At 35.1% G+C, this 27959-nt stretch overlaps 1 protein-coding gene across 4 annotated transcripts in view; it reads left to right on the top strand.

Annotated features, from left to right (window-relative positions):
- The window catches only part of LOC128937214 (heparan sulfate glucosamine 3-O-sulfotransferase 1-like), a 40773-nt gene extending 15166 nt beyond the window's left edge, over positions 1–25607 (top strand). For 2 of the 4 annotated variants that reach the window (XM_054276640.1, XM_054276638.1), the window contains exon 2: positions 24076–25607. In XM_054276640.1, the coding sequence (XP_054132615.1) occupies positions 24189–25118 (930 nt within the window). In that variant the 5' untranslated portion in view covers positions 24076–24188 and the 3' untranslated portion in view covers positions 25119–25607. Of the gene's footprint in view, positions 1–585; positions 661–1023; positions 1162–24075 lie in introns of those variants that run through there. The other 2 variants (XM_054276641.1, XM_054276639.1) reach the window with 2 other exon arrangements.
- Positions 25608–27959: the final 2352 nt, after the last annotated feature.

Below are 27959 nucleotides of genomic sequence, written 5' to 3'. Positions count from 1 at the left end.
TTCTTGCTGCTTTAAAACTGTTTCTAAGAGCATCAAAGACTAGAATGAAATTTATATTCTTTTAAAGTAATTAAAATGTTTTACTGCAGAATACTAAGCATAACCTTCATTATCAGAATGTGCATATGAAACAACTCAGTATTTAACTGCAGGAAAGAACTTGCACACGCAGAGAGATTCATGTGTAGCATTCATTGAAGATGATGCTGGAGAACTTTGCAGCTTGTTGTGAGAAGATCTGGCAACTTCATGTGTATCTGCCTATGCTGCTGTGACTGTAGCTCTGACTCTTCAGGGCTGTTTTGGTTATAAACTGTATCTTACACTAGCAGAGGATGTCAGCTTTCAGCAAGCCAAGATGTAGAAGGCAAGTGTAATCCCAAACTGTCTCCTGAGGCACTGTTGTCTGATAGCTATACAAAACCAGCTCTCAAATAACTAAAATGGAGATATTTTGTATTTTTTAAAAATACATTTGTTTTTATGCTCATTATTTTTACTTTTTGTCTTTTGCCTAGCAGTTGGCTTTGGATTGGATTGGATTGTTTTGCTTGGAGTTTTTTTTGGGGCGTTGGTTTAGGTTTTCTTAATGCTCCAGAAAAGTTCCATATTTAATCAAGTACAAGGAATGCCATGTCTTCAGGGCAGATACACAGCAAGGTGAGACCTAAAGCCAACCTGTGTTTGATTCATTCTATGCTAATGAATAAGAATATGACAATTTACCTGTATAGACTTCTTCTGTTTACCTATATTAATTTTTTGAGAATGCCTATAGTGACCATTTAGCAATATTCAAGTCCATGTGGAGCATCTGGCTCTTCTTTATGATTCAAGCATTTGATATATTAATTTTTGAATAGAATCTTATGTGGATTAGATGATCCAACCTTTTTAAAACTTCCTTTCTACTTCTTTCAGGGAAAATTCAGGGAAAGAGATGCTGATGCTTTGATATCTGTTTCTTCTTTCTTTTCTTTTTCTTAATTATGTTTCTGCAACCATCTGTTCTTTTTAATCTAGTTTGATGCCAGAAGGTTCTTACTCAGGGCAGAACTAGCTTCACAGACAATACTGTGTCATCCTTGCATCATCATAGACAGAATTGGATTTTTGCACAGGAGTAACATTTGTGCAAAAGTCTCCAACTGAAAAAAAAAGGTACTGGTGGCTTTCTTGTGACCTTTTTTCCATTGAAGTGTTTCTTAAAAGCATGCTTAGTAAAATCCTGATATTTAATAAGTAGCAGTTCATACTGAAAAAAGCTCAAAGACTTTTTATTCTTTGTTCTCCAACGCAGAATTTCATGTGTGAGGCTACTCATGCACTGACAGCACTGCCTGCTGTGACATTTTCTGATTATTAGTGATTATTGGCAGCACATTGCAAGTATTCCACAGCAGAAAATATTTCATTATAGGTGCAGCCAAAATCTTAGTCAAGAACTGCATGTCAAATAATAGATACCAATGAAGTGATGAAAAAGAAGCCACAACAGAAAAAAAACGAAAGAAAAACATGAAAATTATCAGGACTCAGGGATGACTTTCAGTACAACATCATGAAATTGAAATTTAGAGGTTTTCTAACTCTTGGGACTACTTTACCTAAAAATGTTGGTAGTTTATTTTTCTAATGTATTTTTCACTGTGCCTCAGTTTTGATTCTTTATTTAGCTCTTTTGTGAATTATCTCTAGAGAGTTTAATAGCTCAACCTCATTTGTTATTAAGAAACTAAAAGAAAAATGCCCAAAGGTCAGGGAAAGAATATCAGTCTTTAAAATTAAATCTTATACATACATTTATTCTGAAGCCTTTTTTCCCCCCTACTATCTCACCAGAGGATCTTTAGTTTGTCTCTAATAAGATAAAAATGCTTCAAAATAAACTCTGTCTAGTTTTCCAAGTATTTTCTTCAAAAGCAGGTTTTCAGTTACACTATCAGATGTTTTTCCTTGCAGAAGTTTGTTGCTGAAGTTATGCTGAGCAGAGTAGAGACATGAAGAGCACTGCAGAGTGTCCAGGCAGGAGAGCTGCTGCTCCCCTGCAGCACCCACAGGGACATCCCTGCTCACAGAGACAGGGCACCACAGCCACTGCCCAAAAACTGCCTGCTCCAGGCTGGGGGCTTCTCTGCCTGCCTTGGTTCCTCACCAGGAGGTCTCCTCTGGAACACAACAAAATTTCAAAAGGCACCCTTTTTTTCAATTGTGTAGAATATCTATTTTTAGACAGGATAATTATAAAGCATAGGTGGACAAGAACGGAAAAGTTGCAATTGCAAACTAGATATAATTAAACATTTATTGGATTGTATTTGAAGCATTTGAGCATGGCTTGTAAATGCTTAAAAATATGCTGGGATATGATAGTGTTCCTTGTGGAGTGGGTTTTTGCTCTGTGGGAAGAGGCCTTTCAGTCACCTCTGTTAGTTGCACTTATGCTATTGCCATCCTGAGGTTTCTATCAGAAAAGGTCCACTTCTAGTGGTGTGTTCTATTTCATTACAAGATTTGGTTACCAGCCCCTCCAGATTTGTCTTCCCTGCACACAAGGGGCATAACGTAAGAGTGAGATCTCAAGGAAACTAATATTTAAGGGGTTCTTTTATTTACTGTATTGCAATGTGTCCTGGAATTCAAGCCTGGGACCACTGGGTGGGGCTGTACAAATGTCAAAGACTTCTGCCTGTGACTTTGCAATACAAGCATGAGCTAAGGGACAACACATGGATACAAACCAAGAAGGAGGAGTAATATAAGGCAGCAGTGAGATGTGAGATGATCATCATTCAGCAAGAAGCAACTGACTTTTGAAGGTCAGGGAAGTAAAGAATTGACACAGAGCAATGAAGTGGCTTTGCTGATGCTTTCTAGGATGTTTTGTGTGCAGAAGAGCACCAGCTGTGCAATCCTCCTGCAAGCACAGCAATGGGCAGCGGACATGAAGGACAGCTAGATGATGAAAGATGTCAACAGAAAAGGATTGATTATGAACCAGTGAAGAAAATGAGGAGAAGCAGAAGACTATACAGATTTTTGGCCTATATTGGGATTACTTCAAATCCTTTCAATTTTCCTTCTCTTAAAGAATTTTTTTGTAGAACATCAGGGTAAAAGCATTCATCCTACTTACAGTATATTATAGCTTATCAGAAGAGTTGCATGTTAATCTGACAAAGTAATTTCTGTTATCTTTCAGTTCCAGTAACCACAGAATCCAAATGATTTAAAGATTGAAGTCTTCTGAGAATACACCTGATTCTTTCCTTTCGTGTGTCAGGTTGTTGAAAATTTCACTCAATGGCTGCTGCCATGCTTAATTAGCAAGCAGATCATAAGTGAAACTGCTTCTTCACCAACTGTGACCAGCAGGTATTGACAAGAAAGCCATGTAAACTCTACAAATGACTGCTGGTGTGCTTAAACCAGCAGAAAAATATGTTCACTTCAATGTCCCTGGGGCATTTAGCTTTGTATTAGAGAGCAGCTTTTACTGGAAATGTGAGCACAGGCCTTGTGAACTTGCAAAAATCTATAATGTTCCAGCTGTTTGAAAAGGTCCTCACACACTTATTGGTACAATGTTGTCAATATTTAACTCAGTAAGTTCAAAACTTTTCTTCTAGGGGATATAAAATCAAAAAAGAGATTGTCCATTTTTCCACTTTTAAAAATTGTTTTTGATCTATTTTTGTTACTCTTATTTTTTTCCAGATATTGGGACTAAAGCCTTAAAGCTGTCCTTTTCCCTTCACTGCAAGATCTTTTGCCCTCTACCACCATGAAAATTTTAATTTGTCTAGCAAAATTATTCTCACAAAGGAGAAAAAATACAACCTTGCAGGAAAAAAGTAAGAAGCCTTAGTAAATGTGTATTAAATTCTGGAAAGAGTTGTTGCCTTTGCAAGTAAAATCCTGCTGGGTTTTATGTTGTTAGGAGAGAATTAACTCTCCATCCTTACTGCAACCAACAGGGATTCCCAGCTCCTGCTTGTGAATAAACTGTATTATTGACCCTTCAGTGCCAGTCAGGATGCAGACAGGTGTCAAGAGCCATCTGGCTTGGCCTGACCATAGAGTCCTCATTTGTGAAGGTGCTAATTTCTTTATCATTAGAACCTTCGGCTTCAGCAGACCTAGACACCTGGGAATAGTTTGCCTTGGAAATCTGTATTAATGCACAGTCTACCCTGAGGGGATGTGTGTGTATATTTATATACATGTACATGAAATATAAATATATATATATCTTTATATATGTACATGTGTCCTGTTTCAAAATAATATGAAGTAAGATAAATTTATTTAAAATATACTATTGGAGAATTGGAGGATTCAATGTATTTGTAGCTTGATTAGTTGTGAAATTCTCTAATTTACTAATTTAAGATAATTTGTGATCAGTTACGCAGAATTTCTCTTTTTGTATAATTGGAATCCAATGTACATTTTATATCCCTATTCATGGAGATATATGTGCATAGCCATTATCTGCATGAATTCAAGAGTGCTGTATTGTGGATTAAAACTGGAAAGAATTAATCCTGCAGACCAGTGTCAGTGAGGACTTTTGCTATCTTGAACAGTAGCTGCAATTTTTAACAATATTTTTGTAGATTGCCTAAGGAAGTGATGTGTTTTCCATCACTGGAAATTTTACAAGATCAGGTTATGCAAACATCTGTCAAGAATGGTTTCAGTGTACTGATCAAGCCTAGGGGCAGAGTGGCAAACTGAGTGACCTCTTGAGGTCCCTTCCACCTCAGTACTCTGTGACTCTGTGGCACTGTGATGCCACAAATTGTAGATATGTATATAGAAGTTACCCACTTAGAAAAGTTTATTTCTACTATTTTATCCCACCCCCAAGTAGAAAAGAAAGGAGAACGGTTCCTAATTAATTATGGAAATTTTTGCAATTCAATCAGATTATTCATTTTGAGATCTACCTTGAGACTGAATGGAAGGAAAACATAAGCAAAGCAGCACAGATGAAGACTTGGAATTTGCTAAATCAATATTTTTTATTTAACTGATGGTATGTTTAGCAGTGTTTTAACCTTTTACTAACAGGTGATACAAATCACATGCTAATTCAGACTGTTCTGTGCTGTTCAAAATGTGCATTTGTAGCCTCACTTGTCAACAGGACTGAAATTGTCCTGGTGATGCAATGAGGGTAGACTTACCTTCAGGAGTCTTCAGAACTATAGATGCCAGCAGATGGCAACAACAATGCTCCTGCCTCTGCAGCTGCACCTGCAATTTCTTATCAACTTCCCAATCTCAAAAACTGAAATCCCAAGGGACGTGTTAATTAAACTGGAGTTGGAGCGTTCTGGATAGAAAAGCTGGGTAAGGAGGAGAGGACACAAGTGTTACTCTTGCAGTGGTCTGGTCTAATGGCAAATTAGATCTGAGCCAACCTAATTAAGTGCTTGACTGCTCCCCCTGAGCCCAGAGTAGTATCCTAACAGCAGCCCTTCAAACGCAGCTTAATGACATGGCACTCTTGTGAAATATTTAAGTGTTTCAGTTTTGGGGCTCTGCAGAAGGAGCATCTATTAGGAAACTTCAGAATGTAAGTGGCTTTGCAGTAGTGATCTTCAGTCCATGTTGTAGGTACAGTTCATACATCTTAGAAGTGATGAGAAACACAACATGGCTTTTTATTACAAGCAAAGCTAAGCTTGCTATAATTAACTGAAATTAAATCTCTTTTGGAAGTGAAGCAGTAGTTTTGCTGGTAGAACAGAACTGAGGTTTCTTGAGTCTTGAACAGTGACTAACATTTAAGTCATCTTTCAAGCTTCATAACAATTTGTATCTGTGCATATGCATGTCAGTGTTTGCTCTTTGTTGTTCAATTGAAGTAATTTATTTTAATTTATTTAATTGGTTTTATTTTGGGTTTAATATTAGTCAGTTCTTATTTTTTTAAAGTCAACATTATTTGATATTGTTATTTAATATTTCTGTCATTAAAATACATGTCTACTATTAAACATCAGCTCTTGAGAATGTTCTTTAAATACTACCATGCAATAATAGACTGAAAGTTTTAGGATTTTGAAACTGACCCATTTTTAGAAGTTTTTGCAACATTTGCAGATTCAGAATACAAACAGCTACACCATTTATAGAACACTCATTAAAAATGAAGTAGCAATTTAGAACAGGAATAATTAAGAGGTCAGTGAAAGTCCCTGCAGCCCAGGACTAAAGCATTGCCTTTATTTGCCATAGTACTTAAAATTTTTCATAATAAGATTAAATACTGGTAAAATGAAGGTAACATAAGCTGTTATTTACCTCAGATGAACATGCACAGTTAATTTTCTTATTCTGAGTGGACATATTAAAATAATAAGCGCTGATAATGTAAGCACATGTGCAAATATCCACTTTCAAAGTAACAGTGGGATAAAATACTTTCTCTTGCCTTGAAAAATATTTAGCACACATATATTTTGAAGTATTTATTAATTATATATGCTGCCATTCTTAGGTGTTTGTTGTAGTTATTATCAGCTGTCAGTCAGGTACCTGACTGTCCTTGTTAATATGGGCTGTATTTGTAGAAGTCTTGTACTTGGAAATCTTGTATATTAAAGGTTGTTTATGTAGTAGGGATACATTTTAATATTAATTTAGAAGGGATGCATTCAGATTTACTGAAAATGTCTAAAAAAGGTTGCCCTAAGTTTCCATGCCTATGGAGTCTTGAAATGTTGTGTGTCAGAATCTAATTTTTACAGAAAATTACTAGTTTGAGCCTTTTATTCTAGCTTGTTTTTGTTCTCCTTTCTCATTTGTCACAGTTAATCAAGTATTTAAGAATGTGAGAGTATTTCCAATGAATTTAGAAAGGGAGCTGTTTACATGAACCTGAAGATTTACCCTTGCTCAAGTGAAGTTCAAGTACCAGACACAACGATCTAGTTAAAATATCCCAGGACTTGATGTGGGAGATCTGCCAACTGAAGGCGATGTTGCTGAAATTGCAGCATGATAGTGGAAAAAAAAAAAAATATATATATATATAGCCTGGTTTTCTTTGATTACTAAATAATGTCAGCAAATACTTTTAGACTGAAATATGGTGCTTTTTACCCCAAGGAATTCTAACGTGTGCCTAAATTCAAGAACACAATTAAGAGCTTTATTTGATATCTCTGTTCAGTCATGTCTTGGATAGAGAGAAAAATGAAAATACAGTTCTTAAATTTAGCAGAGATACTGACAACTGATCTTCCAGAAATTACTGCTCGGTGTCAGAGAGGTTGCATAGCCATAACCAAATAATAAAATGTCAGATGTAAAACATTATTGGTTTATTAACAATTAACCCATTCTTATGAACTGTTCCAAAGCTTTTAAACTGAGTACAAATAATTCCCACTGGCAGGTGGGGTTTGTATTGTATGCTTATTGTAGAGGAGGTTTATTGCAAAAGCATCAGCAGATCTCAGCAAGTGAACTGATGCTTTCATCTAGGCCACTTCCAAAGCAGTGTATTGGCATATTGAACTGTGTGGCTGGTTTTAGTCTCGGACTTCAGTAACAAATTAAGATCCTCTCGAATGCAAAAATTTCAATTGGCTTATTCTAGTCCCTTTGATTATACATTAAATAGCTTTCTTCAGCTACTTTTGCTATACCTCTTAGAGATTCATTTAGTCTGTTCTAAAAATCAGATTTTGGCTAAGTCTTCTTACAAGGACACACCAACAAATCAGTATGTACAAAATTAAGGCACGCCTGTTACTCCATTATTCAAGAATAACAGAAACACAACATGAAACCACAATAGTGTAGATTACAAAACAGCTTACAAACCAACTTGTTAAAGACATAAGCATTATTTCAAATGCATTAGAACAGGAAAATTTATACAGGAAAATTTACAGCTGATAGTAAATTATTTAGACTAGGAGAAATGAAAACAAACTGCAAAGAAGTACCTCAGCAATACTGAGTGATAAAGTGGCAAGTGAAATAAGTGAAATTCACTGTCAATAAATTTAAAGTGGTTCTCAAAGGGTAAAAAAATATAAATTTGTGCACAACAATGGACTTCAAACTGACAATTATTTTTAAGAACTTCACTGTGAGATTATCTATTCACGGTGTATTCACTGTGAGCTATGAAAACAGTAGCAGCAAAGAAAAAAAATTTAATATTACACATTTTTAGAAAGAAATAGAATAAATTAGAAAACATCATGGTTACAAGCAGTGTCACAGCGCATTCAAGATGCACCTGCATCTTGAATAGGCAAAGAGAGAATGGGTTGGATGAGTAAAGGATGACTAAATAAATCTTTTAAACAAGGAACAGGTAGAACTACAAGCTTTCAGTCTGGGAAGAAGAAAACGGAAGGAGGCTCTGGCAGGTTTATTAACTCAGGAGTGGTGAGTAAATAGATAATGAGTGATTGTGTATTGGCTCTTTACAGCAAGGGCATTGGGCATTAGGTGAAACTAGCAGGTGGTGTGTTTGAGTTGAAGCAAAGGAAGTATTTTTACAGTTTCATGTAGTTCACCATGGAACTCCTCCATGCAAGCTGTGTTAACAATCACTCAAGAAGTAGTAAAATTTGCAGAATTACTGATATTGTCCATTAAGGACTATAAAGCTCATACTTCTGTTTCAGAGAGCTACTGGAGCTCAGACTCAGGGGAGCCCAGGAAAGTGTGCTTGGAAAAATCGCTGCGTGTTTGCCTTGGGTTTGTACAGTCCCTCAAGTGTCCCTGAAGGGCCCCTACTGGCAAGGGGATACAAGACAAGTAAATGCTTGGTTCAACCAAGTACAGGCTGTCTGAGATGAAGCTTAACAAAGGTTTCAGTTAAAAACACTGCTGAGATGCAAACATGCTCCAATTTGCTTGTAGCTTCAGAGATGGAGAGCTGGCTTTGTCTCTTCTATGTTTGTTTTACTTTTACTTAATCTGAAATTAGTATCTCCATTGAGATGAATGGGATGAATTTATAGATGCTTGTTGTTTGTCACATGAAATTATGTTCCTTTCATGGCTAATTATATTTTAATTTTCTCACTGCATATATTCATATCTCTTTTTCTTCATTTAATCACATATAAACTCTTGCCTTGTATTTAACTCCTGTACTTTCTTTTTAATACATTTTGAATGAAAGCTGAGGAGTTCAGTGTTTATTGGCAAAAAAGCAACATCAGACTGCACAATTTTAAAGCATAAAAACCACAGTAGGTGGTTTCTTTTATTAATTACTTGGGGTTATGGGAGAGACAAGGGTGACTTCAAGACAGGAAGGGTTCAAGGATACTGGAGAACAAGACTGCATCGAAATGCTGTTGCTATCTCCAAGAAAAGGTTTGCATAAAATAGGGTGCAGTTTAATAGAAGCAAGTATAAATAGAAAATAAATGTTTAACTGAACAAATCCCAAGTGTGGAGTTTTTGCCTAGATAAGACTTCTGCCCTGAAGAATTTCATGTGATTTGATGGATTAGAAATCGTTCAAGAATATATGCCACCTCCAAGCAAAAAAGCAGAAAAAATGGAAGGAGTATTTTCATGGACCATAATCTTGTTATTCTCTGTGTTAGTGGGGTGTGATCTGAGTAAAGAGGCCTAGAATTTGTTGTCTTGATTGAATATGAAGCAACAGAAAATTTAGCCATCAGTGAGAATGGCCCGAGTCTAGAACACATGACTCACAACCTGAAATTAAACGAACTGTGATTGTTATCACATGCCCTCTTGAGTTTAATCATTTAATCATGTTACTTTGTGCCCTGGCACCTATGAAATCAGAACCATCTGAGTTCCTAACTTTAACTAAGTGAGCTTGTTTCATTTTTTACATTTGCAGCCTTTTCCCTCTGGAATGAGACTCCAACCTGGCATGCTGCTCTGGTTTTCCTTGTCCTCTGTAGATCCAAATTTGCCTTTACTTTCAATGTAAATGTCAGACTGTATGCTCTGATTGTATATTTCCTAGTCTTTACTAAATTAGTGAAAGGCAAAAGTTGGGTTTTGAGATTGAGAGTGGAAACTATGGTCATTTAGTTGGAAATGGAAATTTTATTCTCTCTCTCCCTCTTTCCACAAAACTCAGTAAACAAACACATCCAAATGCATTTAAAATTATTTAAACTTTATTGATATGAAATTTCTTTGAAAAGTATCTTTATTAAGTTTTTAGTCATATTTCTGTATGACATACCTCTGAGCTATTATGAAGCTAGAAATGCAGTTTTCTCGAATTGATCTCTGTTTCACCTGCAGCTCTTGTAAAATCCACTTTTATAGTAGATTTTTTATATAGGAAATTTAATACTGTATTTTGAAATGCAATTTAAAATATCCTTTTTCTTTGTTGGTGGTTGCTTTCTTTTTGTTTGCGTTATATAGATCTGCAGTAACATTTAGTGGCAATGACACTCCTAGATTAATTGTGCATTGTTCAGAGCAATAACTTTGTCAGTTTTAATTTTGTTGCCTTTTTGTTTCTCTGAAATATGTTTTGTGAACTTGTGAGGGAATGAGCAAGGGTTATCTTAGTTCATTTATCTAATGCAGCAGTCAAACTACAGACTCTGCATTTTTTTACTATCTCCTTATATTGACAAATTATTTATGCTTGCAATCTTTTGTTGGCAGCCACCTCTGAACTCCCTTTTCCTTTTGAGAGTGATTGACCAGAACGAAACACGCTGTTCTAGACACTCTGAACCATTAGTTTACCCAAATGCATTCAAACTGTGCTGTCATTTTCTCTTACTGCTTTTGCATACTAATAAAGTGCTGGCCTTTGTCCACTGCTGTGCATCCATCTGAAATTTTCACTGAGATTTTTGGGTGCTTCATAACGAATCCTAAGGGTAGGGCTTTCCAGGAAGTCTAAGGGATCTAGGTCCATCTCTAATTTGAAATTCAAATTTCAAATGCATCAGTAACTGAAGCTCCTTGGGCTCTGAATCTCTCAGCCAGTATCTTTTCCTAAAGAGATGTCTGGTGCAAGCTTGTGAATTAGCTGGATGTTGAGCATTTCCTGTGCATTCCTACACTTTGCTTTCTGAGTGATTTTATTAATCCATATTGAATATTTGCTTTTTTACCCTGAAACTAATAGTGAAGTACTTTGTCAGAAGGCCAAATAAACTTTGTCAACCTGTTTTTCACCCCATGTTATTTAGCTTGCATGACCGATGGAATCCAAAAGCAGTGTAAAAATCTTGCTCAGCAGAGTAGGATATGTGTTTGTTCATATAGGAGGGAGGCATAATCTAAACAAATTGATTTAATTTTAGCACATCATCACTCCTTTCCATTTTCTTACTAATTTCAGTGTAATTTCTCTCAATTTACATCAATGACCATGATATTTTTGCTATTGTACATAGGCTTAAAATATCTCTCAACATGTGGGCTGATATTGCTTGGTAGTTTTTCAGCTCTGTGATTTAAAATCTCTCCAGAACACCTGGATATATTTCTAAACATGCATAGTGATTAGATATTTCCTTTATTATTCAGCTGTCGCAATATAACTCAGCATTTCAGTCTTAAGGAATTAATTTTATGGTTTCCTACATTCTTCTACCACCTGGACATTCAAGGTGGTTGAATTTGCCTTTGTAATATCACTACAAGGTGAGAAATACAATTCTGAAAAGCACAAGATGAGGAAGAGAGAGGAATCTTTCAAAATTTTCATAACTTTGTTATTAAGTAAAAAATACTATGACTGAATTCTGTGGGACTAGAATGAGACCTGCATAAATGATCCTGAAAAATTTCACTCTCTAGGCTTGTCTTCAAGGGGGAATTACTGTGAGAAATCTGAAGTGTAAATTATAAAACACATTAGCTGCTGAACATTAACGCCCCATGTGAATAAACAGAGTTTGAGTAAGTTGCTCTGTTTGGAAAGCAAGAAATCAACTGTAAATTCAAACTCCATCTCACTTTGTTATGGCATAACTGCACAAGTTATGTTTGATGCAGTCCCCACAAGAAAATCTGAAACTTGAACTCCAACTAATGCAATTTCCACTTGAATCTACTGCAATACCATCCTTAACCTTTGCCTCCTTTGTACATGCACTATAGTAGAATCTAAATTTTCTTAAGGTTTGATATGTTGTAACAAATCTTAAGTTCTTCTGCACTTGAACATTTGATCCTGAACATGTTTCCAGTGTACACATATTTATCTATTTGCAATCCACTTTTATGATCTACATTTATCAGCATCTGCTGCATTGCTCGTAAACCTACATGATTTGAATTCTTTAATCTGTCTATATTATTTTCTATTACTGTCTGTTCTATATTTCTCTGTGTGCTATGTATATGTGTGTTTGTCTTTGCACAAGTATAGAACTTAACTGTGCTCAATAAAATTATTAACAACCTGGTCTTTTCCTACAAATGCTCAGTTTTTTGCTTTTCATCACTTCCCTTGCTTTCTCCAATCCTTTACTCTTTCTCTGCTGGTTTTGTGGTGCATTTACTAGAAGATGGGTTTGCATTATAATTTAAAGTACTTCACATTCAATTTCTCTTGCATACTCATACATACACTGCAGATCATGATGTTTTATGAATAGGTTGGACTTCATGATTTATTTCTCCTGGTATTTTTATATTTGACAGAAATATTTCCAGAACTTCAATGACAGTTATATCAGCTACATTTTTTAAATGTCAGAGGAAATAGTTTTATGTTATTACTTTTTTTTTTTTTACGTGCTAGGCCCTAATTTCTATAATTTTGGTAAGTTCCATAGTATAGGAATCATGATTTTTTCACATTCAGTAATTGAATTTCTTATTTCTCACACACTGACAGATATTGTTTGATCCCAGCATCGTGACTCTGATCCCAAAAATTTGCTCTGAACTCTTTATTATCTATAAACTCAAAGTCACTTTTTCTGTTGACTATAATTCCTCTTAAGGTATTATAGTACCTTAGTACTCGTAATAATTTTCCAAGTGTATCCATATCACCTCCCTGGACAAAAAACCTTCCAGGGGAAATTTAACCTTCTCTTAATATTAATGTTCTTTCTGCTTGAAATTGATAGATGCCGTTGAGAATAAGTGGGACATGAATGTGAAAATATTTTAGCTAAGAAATATCAAACTACAAATCTAAGATGAAAATTCAGCATAAAAAATGTGAAATAATCTATACAATTTACAGTTTGTAGAAGAAATACTATCCTCCCTTGAGAGGAAAAGCTATTGTCAGTGCTTTAAAACAGAACTGGCATCAATAACCAGTAGCTTACAGTGCATACTTGCACTACCTTTTTTAGTATGCTATAAACAGGAATAACTATTCCATATTTTATAGCTACAAATTAAATTTCAAATCCAGATTTATTTTCCCTTGTGATCGCATATTTTAAGGTAAGAGGAATGAACACTCATAATCAGAATGCAGAAAAAAAATCCTTTATTGTCATGAAATTAAACATGATGTTGCTTTAAATAGAAGTACACATTTCTCACAAACTGGGCTTGGAGGAAATAGTATTGTAGCTATATTTTCAAAGCACTGTATGTGGCAGTGGCCAAACACTGAGATACCAAATCCTGAGAGCAGGAGGATGGATAGTTGTGTAAATAAATTGTAGATTCCACCAGAGATTCTCTTTCCCTAACTAAATTTCGTATTAATCTTTCCAAACTACTGTGTGAATGTGAGGCTTTTTCAAAATAATAAAGTTCTTATGAAATGGTACAAGGTTTGGACACAACCTCAGCTGCAAAGAGGGAGACTGCAAATGTCTGCAAGACAATCTTTACACATACTGGCATATGCTTCTTCCCTCTTGCTGAGTTGGAAAATTGTTGTATCAGTGCCTGAGAACAGGCAACCTTCAGTGGAGTTCTCAGCCATCCTCAAATGCAAAAAAAAAAAAGCCTCAGGTGCTCAAAATCTTTAAAAATTGCACCACAGTTTATGTAGTGAATTAAGATTCTCTAGTCTCAGCTTCAGCACTATCCAATTCCATCTCCATTTTATTAAAGGAATAATCTCCTATTCTCTGTGGTAAACAGTAGCAGAAGATCGGTCTGATTTTATGTGGTTTTTGGCAATCTGATGTGAAAGTGTTGATTTGGTGCTTTTTACTTTCTGGTTTTTATCTATGAGTCCCACTGGACTTGTAAATTAACTGGTATTCACATGATGACATTTGTTCTTCAAAACATTTAAAGTAGCTGCTGAGACACCGATGAAGGATGTTGCAGAAAATCTGCTAGTAATGTCCTGTTAACTCTGCAAAAACTCCAAATGCATTCCCCAGAAGAAAAAATAAAGTCAGAAGTAAAATATACAGTGAGATAGTGATTTTCTTTAAAATTGCACCATGGGTAGGGAGTGCTAAGGGCATTCATGGGGCAAAGAAACAATGATCAGGATGCACAAGATGTGTATTTTATGTTTAAAACCACCACATACTAACACCTACATCTTTGCTTTATATAGCAGTGTTGTACTGGTAATAGAGAACAGTGAAAAGAGAAATGAGTACAGATCATCAACTTTTCTTTTTTTTTAATTTCCTGAGGAAAAAAATAAGTGGACTAGAATATTATGGAATATGTGGCTAGAACATGGATCTAGGATCACAAAATTGATCATCTCCTCCTACAGAAAAAGTAAAGTTTGAAACTAAAATAACAAAATTTGGTGCTTTGAGGGTTTTTCTCTTTTATTTGGGAAGGAAGGAGACTGAGAGAGAAAATGTAAGATAATGGAGGTACCTGTCTCCTCTATGCTACATTGAAGGATTGGTCCTTGGGGAAATGTCCAGTTATTGTGGCACAATGAGACCAGTCTGCTGTCAGACTGTGTCTACTTGAGGAGCTAAAATCAAGGGATTAGAATCAATTAAAGTACATGTGTTGTACAGCCTACCTCGTCTTAAGAGAATGGCTTTGAACATTCTAACACTTTATTGCTCTAATTAATATGCAGTTAATTATGAGAATATATCAGAGCCCTTCCCTACCTCTGCCTCTTTCTCTGCTATAGGTATTCCTAACATCAACTCTCTGAATACTCATAAGAGCATTCAGATTTGAGGTGAAAAATATGAAAAGGTCATTATAAGATACCTAGCTGCAACAGATGTTTTCCAAATTGATTCTACATATTCAAATAAAAAAATGCTACTAAAAAAAAAATTATCATAAATAGCAAACACAGTATTTGAATCAGAGAGCAACTCTTACTGTGTTTTTATTTTGTGTCTGACCTCAGCTGTTGTAGCTCTTTCTAGTTAAAGTTTCTGATGTGACAAACTCTCACCATTTGTCACAAGTCTCACAAATCTGAAGTCCTAAAGTCCACATCCTGAATGTATGTGATGGCTCCTAAATATGATTTTTACCTTTAAGACTTAGGTGAAAATTGACAGACCTTAAGGGTGCCAAAAAATTGCTGTAGGCACTCTCAGCCATCAAAGAGCCTTTCTGAGAAGCTGTAATTGATTTGAAATGAAGCAGCACTAAAGGAAAAGTGTGGAAGAGGTGTTTGGGTGCACCATGGCACTGAGCTATGGGGCAGAAGTGATGCTGTGTGCTGAGGAGCGTGTTCTGCTGGAATTCACTGTGCTGTGGAATGCAGTGGTGTAACAATGGAAAGTGTTTTTGTGAGGGCACCTTAAACTTGTAGATGCAGAGGATGTTTTTGCACAGGTATGTCATCATAACAGTCTGGACTGAAGGAAAGGAATTGCTTTGTTTTCCACTGAAGTGTAGGAGTTTTTGACATGTACCTAAATCTTTGGTCTTACTACGGGCACGACTACAGGTTTGGGCTGTACGTCAAAGTCTGAAAAATTTGGACTGCACTGTAACTTTCCTAAGGTCTGTCTTTCCTAACTAAAAAGTGGAAAAGACAGTCAGGTAGGACCCTACTAAATGTCAGAAGTCCTGAAGAAAATCATTAGAATTTTGTGGTATTAGATGTCTTCTCTCGGACTCTTAAGACTGGTGAGTATTCTTTTACTGTACTTTAATGTGCTACTTTGGCACTGGAAAAAGGTTTGGTAAGGAGCAAGGATCTGCTTTCTGATTTTCCATAATAGCCAGAAAATAATCTGTCTTTTACTTACTCCATGTGTTCAGCCTGTCATCTTTGTCTCCCAGTAGCAGCCTGAGGAGCAGTGTGAGAGACACAAGTGTTGCACTCGGGGCTGTTTTATGTGTTTTATTCCAGTTGTCAGGCATTTCCAAATGTTCCCTAAATTGCTTTCATTCCTGCATCTGTACAGCTATCTGCTGGGCTGAATGTGCACATAGCTTGATGATGGAGATGTGTTGAAGTCATCAAGCTTCTATTCAAAAAATGTTATATCTATTTCTTTTCTAATATGTTTGCCTGTTCTGTATTGCAGTCTATTTGCCTTCTTTATTAGCAAGAATTTGCTTACCAGTGGAAGACGCAGTTTTGACCAATATATTTTTTTTACTGATATATTTTTATTTATTTTACTAATATATTTATTAATCATTGTTAAGATTTGGTAAGAAGTTGCTTTCTATGGTCCCTTCATGTCGTACTTGTTCATTTACTTTGAGAAAAGATGGACAATGAGGTCCTTTCTGTAGAATTTGCCATCCTGACCCTCTGAGGAATTTTTTCCTTTAAAAGACAGGTCTCTAGTAAAGCCTCTGCATCAAATTCTGATTTTATTTCCTAAACATCTATGAGTATTAAGTTATTCTTTGCGAAAATGAGTGGGGGAAAATTAATAATATTCAATTAATTATACCAGAGGCAGAGAGGCTGAAGTTTGACCTTTTTGCTGTACTGTAGAAATACACTCAAAAGCTACTTATCAGCCACACATCATTACATTTTACAGCTTTATAATTACATGACTACTGCTTGTTTGGCTGAAGAACTGGCATGGCATCTTTGTTACTTCAATTTATATTAATTCAGATGCTTAATTAACAATTAGAGGTGTAAGTTTAATTCAACAAAATGCTAATGCAATTCCATTTCAAATATGCCAATGTGATAAGTAAAATTGGCCTTCTCATCTGTGCTAATCTGATCACTATCCACTCTTTGCATCTTAATAGAGCTGAATTTTTATTTATGTTGATTTACAAGTATCCCTAGAATGTACCTGGTTTTATGTGCTAACATATTAAAGATCTTTATGAAACTGTAATTCAGTGACTTTTATGTGGAAGGTTTGAGTATGATATTTTTCAAAGATACCATAAAATATAAGTGTGTAAACTACAGCTGTAGAAGGTTTATTTAGCTCAGAAATTTATTAGTGTGTTTATACTGTATATATTACAGTTCTGCTACATATTTGCTGTCAGAAAAGGAATTAGGAAATGTAATGCTAGCCTTAGGGAAGCAAACTTCCTTCAAAACTCCTATCTGCTAATATCACCTGCCAGTGATTTAATGGCATTTATAGTTCATGCTAACATTTCTTAGCTTTCCTTTTTATCCATTATATTTTGTGTACCTGGTAGAAGCCTGCAGCCAGCTGCTGCTGCTTTGTAGCTCCCACCATTACACACCAAATAGCTATTTCCTTTTTTATTCCCTTTTTTTTTTTTATTTCTGTAAGGTAGTAACTGTTGGCTGTTATAAAACTGCAATCTCATTAGAAAAAGCTCACACATATAAATTCACTGCTGAGATTAGGACTTTAAAATGTTAACGTCTTTGTCTTTCTTTGTGCTTACATATATTTTGTGTTGATGCTTAAAGAGAAACCTTTAAACTTTTTCATTACCCAAAGAGGTGTTATAACAGCAAGGCAGCATTTCTGGACAGTCTGTGGGTTCATGGGTGTTTAGGTACTACCTCATTTAGGAAATCTTAGTGCATCTCCCTAACAAAAATACACCCACAGTTTGAGTAAAATGAAAGTGAACTAAATTCTTAAGTGCCTACAAGACTCTTAATCAGCAGTATGAACTGCTGCAATGCTTATTTGGCTTTGGGTCTGTGGTCCTTTTTGTACTTTGTCCTCTGCTCCTTGTATGAAAAGAGATCACTGAGCTCAACTTGCAGCTGTTACAAAACTCCAGTGTTGTATTTTACCCTCTCTTACTTTACTCTTCTTTGGAGCAGAGCATAAAAATGTACAGAGAAGTTTCCTGCCATATGAAGTGTTATCTCTCTGGGATAACTCTCCTTTCCTACATAGTCTTTAGTCTCATGGAATAGGTAATTTGGGATTCTTCTGAATGAAATCTCATTTCTAGGGCACAGCTCTAAAGTTATTAAATTGGCCCTGATTGATGTCATTCTAATATAGACCTAAAATAATTGCTCTGCTTGTAATAAAATTAAGACTCACAATTGTTTCTACACAGGAAACTTTTCCAAAATTTTTAATGTTTTTCACACTCAGAAATGTGCTCTCATTGTCCCCTAAACTCTGCCTAGGCAAATCTCGCATGTATGGATAGAAGTAGCTGAATTGTGTTTCCTTGGAATTAATATTAAAAAAGGATACTTTTCTGTTCAACCATTGGACATGTGCCAAGTATTTTCAAATGTCCATTATTTCACAAATTACATTATAATCAGAATTAAGGTATTATGAAGAGGACTTTTGATTATAGTATTATTTCTAACATTTAATGCTTAGAATTAATTGACTTAGTCATTACGTTATTGGATTTGAATACATTGATACTGGTTTCTCTTAAGCAATGTGTCTTATATGCTCTGGATAATTAATTTGCCTGTTTTTAAAGAATGTATAAGCTATACTGAGTGCAGATTTGCATTTGCTATGATATGTAACTAATTCTAGTTTTACTGAAGGAAAATCACCAGCCTAATTTCAGATTCCGAAACTTTTAGAATTATATTTTTGTTGTTGAGAATTATTCATTACATAACCCAATCTGTATAGGGATACTTTACATGGGTCTAACTGACATCACATTATGATTGTCCTTCCATAAATTTCTGAAGCTGTTCACCTTATCTGACCTTTGGGTGTGAATACATTTAGGCTGGAATTGTTTTTTTATATTTTCAGCATTAGAGATGTTCTTAATTATAGAGATATAATTGAGCTGTTCCAAGTTTGTGTGCCAGTAAGCCTTAACATGTTTGTATTGTACTCTTCTCAGTGATTGATCTTTGTGTCAGGATAAGTTTGTATCTAATAGGAATTAACAGGAAAAGCTGTACCTTTTTTTGAATCCCATTATATTTTTAAAAATCAAGACAAAAATTGATGCTTTGTTATATTTGCTCTGACTACCCCACATTGCTGTAGTTTTCAGTCACCAACAGAAGTATTTCTGCACAAAAGCCTTGAAACAACAAAATCCTGAGTTTGTAGTTAATACTTGATTCATTTTTTTGTTTTTGTGAGGAGCGAGTAGAAAGAAGCAGCTTTATTAAAAAAAAAAAGTTGATTTTTATGCTGAAACAATGAGAAACCTCTTTGCTTTTCAGTTTAGCATGTAATCCAGCTATAAGTTATCATAAGGGTTGGGAGATGCTGCTATGGAATGGCACGAAGTCGGAATTGAAAAGGGAATTGGAAGGAGAATTAGAAGCCCTGGGGTTTTTATTCTTGGTTGGACTATCAACCTGCTATGTGACCCTGAGCAGATCAGATTAGCCTGACTTTCCCAAGCATTTGCACTCCTGAACTGGATCTGTCCATTGGTCTGCTGCAATTTCCTGTAAGGTGGGAATGGTGCCTTAATAAGTTGCAGGCAGTTCATTAACACAGAGTGCTGCAGAATTCTCCAATGAAAAGCATTACAGGCACTGTAATACAGGAAGTATTATTAGGAACTAATAATGTTATAAATTAGTAATAATATATGTAGGTTTGCCCAACGATTTTGTACTTTACCCCAAAGCAAGATAAATCATAAGACACTTGGAAGTTTTTTCAGAGTACAGTGCCGCAGTTAATGGTGTTTAGTACAGTTCTGTAATATTAAAATGATTTTTCAGCCAGCATAACTGCTTCTCAAGTCTAGTCTAGGTTTTAAAAAATAAAAGAAACAGCTGCCCAAGGTAATATTTACTTAATTAGTCCTTTCTGCAGCACAAATTTCTTTCTGAACTACATTTCTACTTAATAAGTATCATATCTGTTGATGTTCCTTATGTTACTAAACAGCACCAACACTACTAAATAACAGGGAAAAATGGTAGTAAGGCACTGTAATTCTCATAATGTGTCATGGGGTTAGTTTTACAAGAATACTTTCAGATTCTTCATTGGTGCAGTGCACCAATGTAAAATATATTGTTTTCATTATAAAAGGCAGTTAATATCTTCTAAAAATGTAATTGCATAAAGGCATAAAGGCAACACAAAAATTATTCTAATAACATTTCAATTATATGTGATAAATCTGCTTTAAAACCTTTACATTTGTGTAGCAATTATAACCTAACCACAAGATCTAAAATCTTAGAGCTTCACTGAAATCAATCAAATGTCTTAGGCCAAAGCTGAAATGTTGTTGTGATAGAATTGCTCCCAAAGGCAACTTTGATCTATTTAGGAACCAATTTTACAGCACATTTTGAATTTGATTTTTTCTGTAGTATTTTCTGGGTAAGGATTTTTCCTAGCAATAATTCTAAGAAATTTTTAAAACAGCTAATTAATTTGAAAACTGGTTAAAATGGTTAATAATTAAGTTTAATTATTTTTTCAAACAGTACTTCAGGCCACAGAATATGCAGAATTCCTTCTGCTACTTGCTGTCTGAATGTGTCTTAAAGAGAACTACTGATTTCAGATGGTAAATTAAGCAGACTCTCACTCATATCAGAAGTGAACCTGAGAATATTCTGGAAGACCAATCTTTCCCCAGTGATAAGTATGATTTTCTCATACAGCTTACAGTCTTCTTTGGGTTTCAGTATTTGTACCTGATTCTTAGGTGTATGAAACTAGAAAACTCAGGGATGAAATAATGTTAGTGTGTTTGAATTATTTAAACAAAATTAAGAAGTGAATGTGAGAATTTTTTCACCTGTCACCAGATCTAGGAAGAGCACATCTCTGTCTATACTAGTGCAGAGACCCAGTATGAAATACTTATCTCTTTTTTACTCTGCTTTTAGTTTATTCCAGAGAAATTCCTGCTTCTTTCCTCTTCCTTTCTATTTTTTCAATTTAAGCTGTTAACCTAGTTAGTCTCAAGAATACTAATTCTCAAGAAATACAAAAATAGTTTTCTTTCAAGTTAAGTAAATTTGCCTAAAATACCTGTCTTGAATCAGCTCATGAAACTGTTTCAAAGTGGGATAGTTCCAGAATTTAAATCAGATAATGAACTGTATGTCTCCACCTTGGTATTTATAAGTAATCCCTTGCTTGGCAGACATTCAGACAGGTATTTCCTTAGTTCAAAGTACTTGTAATCTAATGTATAGATGTGTAAGTGCATTTATAATGTATTACATGCTGTATTATCGTGAAAGTGGTAAATTGAGAAAACCTGTAAGATTTTTATAAAAACAATTCCTCAGTCTTCCTGGAAGAATTTTAATTTAACAATGAAGATTAATAGAATGCAAACTAACACTGGGATTTCAGAATTAATTTCAGGTTAAAAGAATGATCAACTGCTCCCTTGTCCCCTGCTCCCAAATCCCAGCCTGCTGGCATCACAGGGCTGGAAAGATGCCATGGTATCATATATTGCTACTTCTGATACCATCTTATGCATTACTGTGCCTTTCCTCAGATTGAACTGTTCAGGAACCTTGTGAATTGTGGAAAATTTGGCTGGAAATTCTTAAAGCAGAGTCCCTTCTTTGAAAGCTGGCATTCCAGGAATCATCTGGGGTGCGACGCTGCACCTTTCGTGCTGTACATCCGAAGGATCTTTCCAAAACCAGCATTAGCTGCCATTATTGTAAAATGCATTTTAATCCTCAGCAGCACTGAACAGCATGGTTACCACTTCCCAAACTTGCCATCCAAAGGAATAGTAACTATAAAAGATTTTGGTATAAACATACCTGTTCTTCCCTCCTGTGGCTGCCATAGAAATTCTCGCATTCTTTCCTCTTGGGAACTTCAAACAGAACTTCTGAGTGAAGTTCCTAGTGGAAAAAATGGTTGTCTTTAAAATGAAACTTCCTTTCAAGTTCCTAAAGAACAGCATTCCACTCTGTGATTACAAAGCAAATTTGTACTTGGATTTTCCAATATTTAGTAATCATATACTCACTCTTCCTATTGAAACTATGCGCTTTTTGAAGAAGCAGTTGCCCTTTAAGTCTTGCTCAGACATAACAGGGAATGTTCTCTGCAGATTTCTTCACTAAAGGTCATAGTTTATTTTTTAAATAACAATTTTAGGGTTAATATTTGCTATATAACTGTGAGTTTAGTGCTCGTTGAGGCTGACTACAATCATTCCCCAGATATCCAAGAAGCTGGAGAAGGTTTCAGTAAAATGTAGAAAATAGATTTAATGAATCTGCTGCATTGCCTGGACTGTTATTATCAAAAATTTAAAGTCATTAAGCCTGTAAAGTAAGACTCAAAGTAAACAATTTTTAAATAGAAATGCTGAATGCTCCTCAGTGCCATGACAAATGGGAATCAGCTGTGTTTTCTAAGGTTGTTTCTAAGAGATGAAGTACTGTGACCAATATGTTCAGAAAAAGAAAGAGACAGTGAACACTGGAGAAGGAGCTAAGGTTGTAACATTTCTGAGACTACTTTAAAATATGTGCCATAATTCAAAATTATTCCAAAAATGGTTATTGCTTATTAAAGGACTGCTGCTTCACTGTACAAAACCCCCTTGTTTCTGCATGCTGCATTGAAAACAAAACAAGAATGTAGATATATCCCACAAATCTTTAAATCATATAATTGCTCAGAAATTGAGTGAAACTCAAGAGTCCTCTCAAAGGGAATTTGTCCTGAAGGATTTTCAGAGTTAAAAACAGGCAATCCAAGCACGGTGGTTCAAGTGCAGGTGTTGCATTGATCTGAATTTTTTATGTCTGTTGTTGTGATGGCAGATCCATAAACAATCTGTTTCAAATATTATGTACAAAAGTTACCCAGTATATTTCAAATTTTAGTAACACAGTTACATAGATGCTTGCTTTCACTTACATCTGCACATGCACATACCTGCAAGCATGAAGTTTTTGCAAATTTTGAAGATATTTGACATTTGCCACTTCTTAAAGTGACCATATGCAATGTGGATTAAGTAAAAGAAGCTGTTCAGCCTCAAGCAGACTTGCCTCCCTGCAGAAATCTCTCAGTGACCAGAAAGCATCTGGGTATGTCTTATATAGAGCTTTGGAGGAACTGCAGAATATTATCTGAAGATCTGATTTAGCCCAGACTTTCCCAACACGCATATGACTGTGCAGCGCAACACTTGGATAGTTGCAGAGAATCCATCCACCCGGCATCATTTATTTTTCCCACACTGATCCCACTTAGCCACTTTACTTTTGTTTGACAGAGTTAGTTTTCTGCTCTAATGGGCTCAGATTTCAAAACTTTGCCTCTATCTATGTTTTGGTTTTTTGTGTCTAAGAAAACAGAATTATTTTTGTGTGATTCATAGCTCACTAAAACCCAGATGGTGGCACCATCATCAAGGTCTGTTATTTATATGAGAATATACTATTCTAGTAGGGAATTTGAGGAAAGGTGCTGACGTTCAAATATTCTTTGGAATTATTGTTATCATATGGGGTACAGTATTTATAACAAGAGATGTGCTATATATGGAAGATAATTAGGGAAATCAAAGCAAGCAGCAAATGGTCAGGATTCAAAATCAGGTAAAAAATTCTAATCTGCTTAGAGGAAATAAAAGTTGTTGTAAGGTTAGTAACCATCAATGGTCACTCATGGTAAGGAGAAAAAAGCCCCAACACATGGGACTTTCCTGTCCTTCTGATATAAACTCACGGGAAACAAATAATTTCCTTATTAATTTCCTATTGGTATCACAGATTAGCTTTGTGAATTGAATTGTGCATTGAATTTTTTAACTCATGATGACTTTAGAATCACTGATTTGTCTTATTTTATTTTGCAGATGCTTCAGAAGCTTGCTGTGTGTTTACCACGGGTTCTGCCAACCAGAGGGGACTCACCTGTTCTTTCATTAATTGAGCAAAACATTATCTTGAAATAATTATTCCTCTCCACATGGCCTTCCTACTTGTGTCAGCTTATCTTCTGCTGACTCATGCTCGGGGTGCTCCTGTTGAGAATGGGGCACTGCTGGCAACACTGAAGTCACAAGTGGGATTATTCAGCAATAAAAGTGAGCACTATTCAGCACAGGTGAGACCTCCTGGCACGAGCAGACAAATACCTCAGACAATCATCATAGGAGTTCGTAAAGGAGGGACCAGAGCTTTGCTGGAAATGTTGGATATTCATCCTAACATTGTGGTGGCAGCTACAGAAGTCCACTTCTTTGACTGGGATGAAAATTATGTAAAAGGAATAGACTGGTATAGAAATCTGATGCCATTTTCTTATGGAAATCAAATTACAATTGAGAAAACACCAGGCTATTTTACATCACCACAGGCTCCAGGAAGAATTCATGACATGAATAGCTCCATTAAACTGCTGCTCATTCTAAGAGATCCCACTGAGAGAGTTATATCTGACTATACCCAAGTGTATTACAACAGAGTAGAAAGTCACAAGCCTGTTCAGCTCTTTGAAGATATTGTTATTAAGAATGGAGTGCTTAATACCAAATACAAAGCTATTCAGAGAAGTCTATATGATGTCCATATGGAAAAGTGGCTTAAGCATTTCAGTTTGGATCAGATTCACATAGTGGATGGAAATACTTTGATCAAGGACCCTCTTCCTGAATTACAAAAAGTTGAAAGATTTCTAAATCTTCCATCCCGAATTATGTCTTCTAATTTTTATTTTAACCAAACCAAGGGATTCTACTGCATCAGAAGTGATGGGAGGGAGAGATGTTTACATGAATCCAAAGGGCGTCCCCATCCTCTTGTTAACAGCACTGTTTTAGAGCAACTCTATTCTTACTTCAGAGAGCACAATGCAAAATTTTACAGGATGGTTAATCATTCCTTTGACTGGCATTAACACATTAGGGGTCAATGTTTCTTTAAAAGGCCCTGAGACACACTTTCAGACATACCTTTCTAAACTGTAAAGACTCGTATTAAGAGAATTAACACATTGGTTATATACTTCATTGGAACAACACATCTGTTACTCATTGAAAGGGTATTCTTTATGGTGGGAAAAATAAGTTTTATGTATTTGTATGATTACTGGGAGTCATATTCTGATCTTCTTTGTCTCACATGCAAATACATTAACTTCAGCAAACTTAGCAAACGTGTATCTCTACAAAATTTCTGCTGTTTTGGAAAAATGCATCTAACAGTTAAAAATGTAAATATTGGAAATAGTATTATTCTAACTGTTCTGTATTTTTTGTTGTTAGTATTTTTTATATCCCACATGATAATGGTGTTGATTTATAGAATTTTTCATAAAATAAGTTTAAATTGTATGTTAAAATAGGGGCATACATAATAGCTCCAATAAATTAATCATCATCTTTAATATGCTGAACTACTTAATTAATAATAGAAGGAATCTATTTCACCTGTAATTTTGAATAGGTGAGCTAGAAGCTACTGTCTGTATAACATGGGTATTAAACCACACTCTTACTATCTTGTGTTTTCAAAAAATCTCCAAAGTAAAAATATAAACTGTTTGAAGAAGGTTAAAGTGAGGGTTCTGAATGTAAAGAAATTAAAATATCCCAGGAACACTAATATTCTATACACTAAAATAAAAATCAGTGCCAAAAATATTAATGATTAATGAGTGACTGTGCTAATATTTGATTGCATAAATTTTATCACTTTGTTTTTGAATGGAAAGGCTCTTAGTACTACCATATGAATTATGTTTGTACTCTCTGACTAATTATTCTATTGTTCTTCTGACTTTGGTTTATATACCTCTATTGGCACAACGGTTCTTGTTAAAAACAAAAATTATTTACTTGCCCCTGAAGCATGGTGTAGTTTTATTTTGCCATTTCTGATGCAGATCATGGGATAGTCTCAACATTAAAAAAACCTCTTGTGTTGCATATCTCAGACACAGTGTTCAGCACTACATACTCAGGTTATATGTAAGAACCACAACCATTTCTAGCCCTGCATCAGGATTTTATTTTCAGTATTTTTTAACAAAAAGCTGATTTTTCTGCTTTTTCATGTAAACAATTTATTACATATCAATACCAAAGAAGAAAATCAACTCTGAGCACCAAACCCAATGAAGGTCCTGCATCTCTGTCCTTCTACCTAAGTCACTGCTCAGCCTAAAGGAGAGTATGTTCCTACCATGGGATTCTTCCATTTTCCAGGCTAAGAGGTATGTATTGCAGGGCTGACTTTTAGCTTTTAATACCTTATGAGTGGGCTACTTAGGCAGGTAGAAGTATTCTTCTGAAGCTGGATAGAGTCAGACTCTATGTAGAAATATCTTTCACCAAATATTCTCTCAAAAAATGCAAAATATTAAAAATAATATAATGAATCTTATTCTTTAGCTGTTCTACTACTTGCATATGTATATATGAGAGAAATTACGCTGTATATATGAGAGCAAATGATTTTCATTAATATATAATTAATCTCTGAAATTACATTTCTGAGGTATACTTACTACATCCCTGATTTCTACAGACGGTGCAAATTGTCTTTTACTTCTTCCACTTTTCTGAGATTGTGGCTTCTTAATCATTAATATTGATTAGATGTAGACAAAGAAATACAATGTCAAATAAGAATCTGTGGAAATACAAAATTTTTGTTTCAAATTAGTCAAGGAACAGAATGTTTATGCTGCTCTTCTACCATCTCTACAAGGGCATTGCATAGGTAAACTGTAATGACTACAGTTGTGCAGTCTAACAGTGTGCTCTTTGTCTTTTGTCAAGTAAAAGGTTAGACCAGAAAATGTCTGAACTCTGAATTTACAGTGTGATTCTATATCAGAATGGCTCTTTCTATATTGTGGGCACAGCACTTTAGTCTGATAACAGGACACCCAAATCCAGATTCCCAGTATTGTCTAGCATGGCTGGTTCTTTCTGACCAATGCAATGTCAGTGATAAACAAACTCCTTCCAATTTCAGAAATACATTATCAAAGGGAGCAACATAAATGCAGGTTATATTAGGCAAAAATTATTACTTTCTGTTTCTTATACATTCTGAAAATTTATTTCGAGTTTTTTTTTATTTTTTTCTTCCAAGAAGCAAATTTGAAAACAATGTATACTTTAATAAAAGTTTCAGGTAGGTTCTAGTAATTGAAAAACTCATACGTCTATGTGCCACATTAAATTTCATAGTCTTCCAAGAAAAAGGAAGGGAAAAAATTCTAATGTCTTTCTATATTTATGCTTGCAGGCATCAAGTCTTTCTTTCTTCTCTGAAGTTTACAGCTAATCTTTAAATGAGCTGAATGCAGGAGCACCAGTTAGCAGAAGCTGTATGCATCTTTGAAAATGCAAGTCCCTTTCTGGAATTTACATTTCAAGGAGAGCTGAGCTGTATGGATTAGTGATGCATATATCTGTTTGATTTGTTATCACTACTCATTCCTCTTCAGCATTTTGGGGAAGAACAGAGTTGATGGAATGAATTTAATATTATTTTAGAGTTTAGTAATATCATGAGAAGTATATAACATATTAATAAATATATGAATAAAATCTGGATGAGGGGTTGGTTTGGTTCGGTGTGGTTTTATGTAAACCAAGATTCTCACCAGAAATTTTATTTTAGTAAATGGTCAAAAAACTTGCACCTCAACCTCTGCAAAACAGAGGTTAGACTGCATTTTTACATTGCAAATTTCAATCAGTTTCTCATTTGTGGTCTGAAAAAT

The sequence above is a fragment of the Melozone crissalis genome, unplaced genomic scaffold (assembly GCF_028551555.1).
Source record: "Melozone crissalis strain CALT ecotype California unplaced genomic scaffold, PUWL_Pcris_2 ptg000019l_1, whole genome shotgun sequence".
In the NCBI taxonomy this organism is placed as follows: domain Eukaryota; kingdom Metazoa; phylum Chordata; class Aves; order Passeriformes; family Passerellidae; genus Melozone; species Melozone crissalis.
Note: the sequence above shows the minus strand (reverse complement) of the source record. Positions and strands in the feature narration are given on the sequence as shown.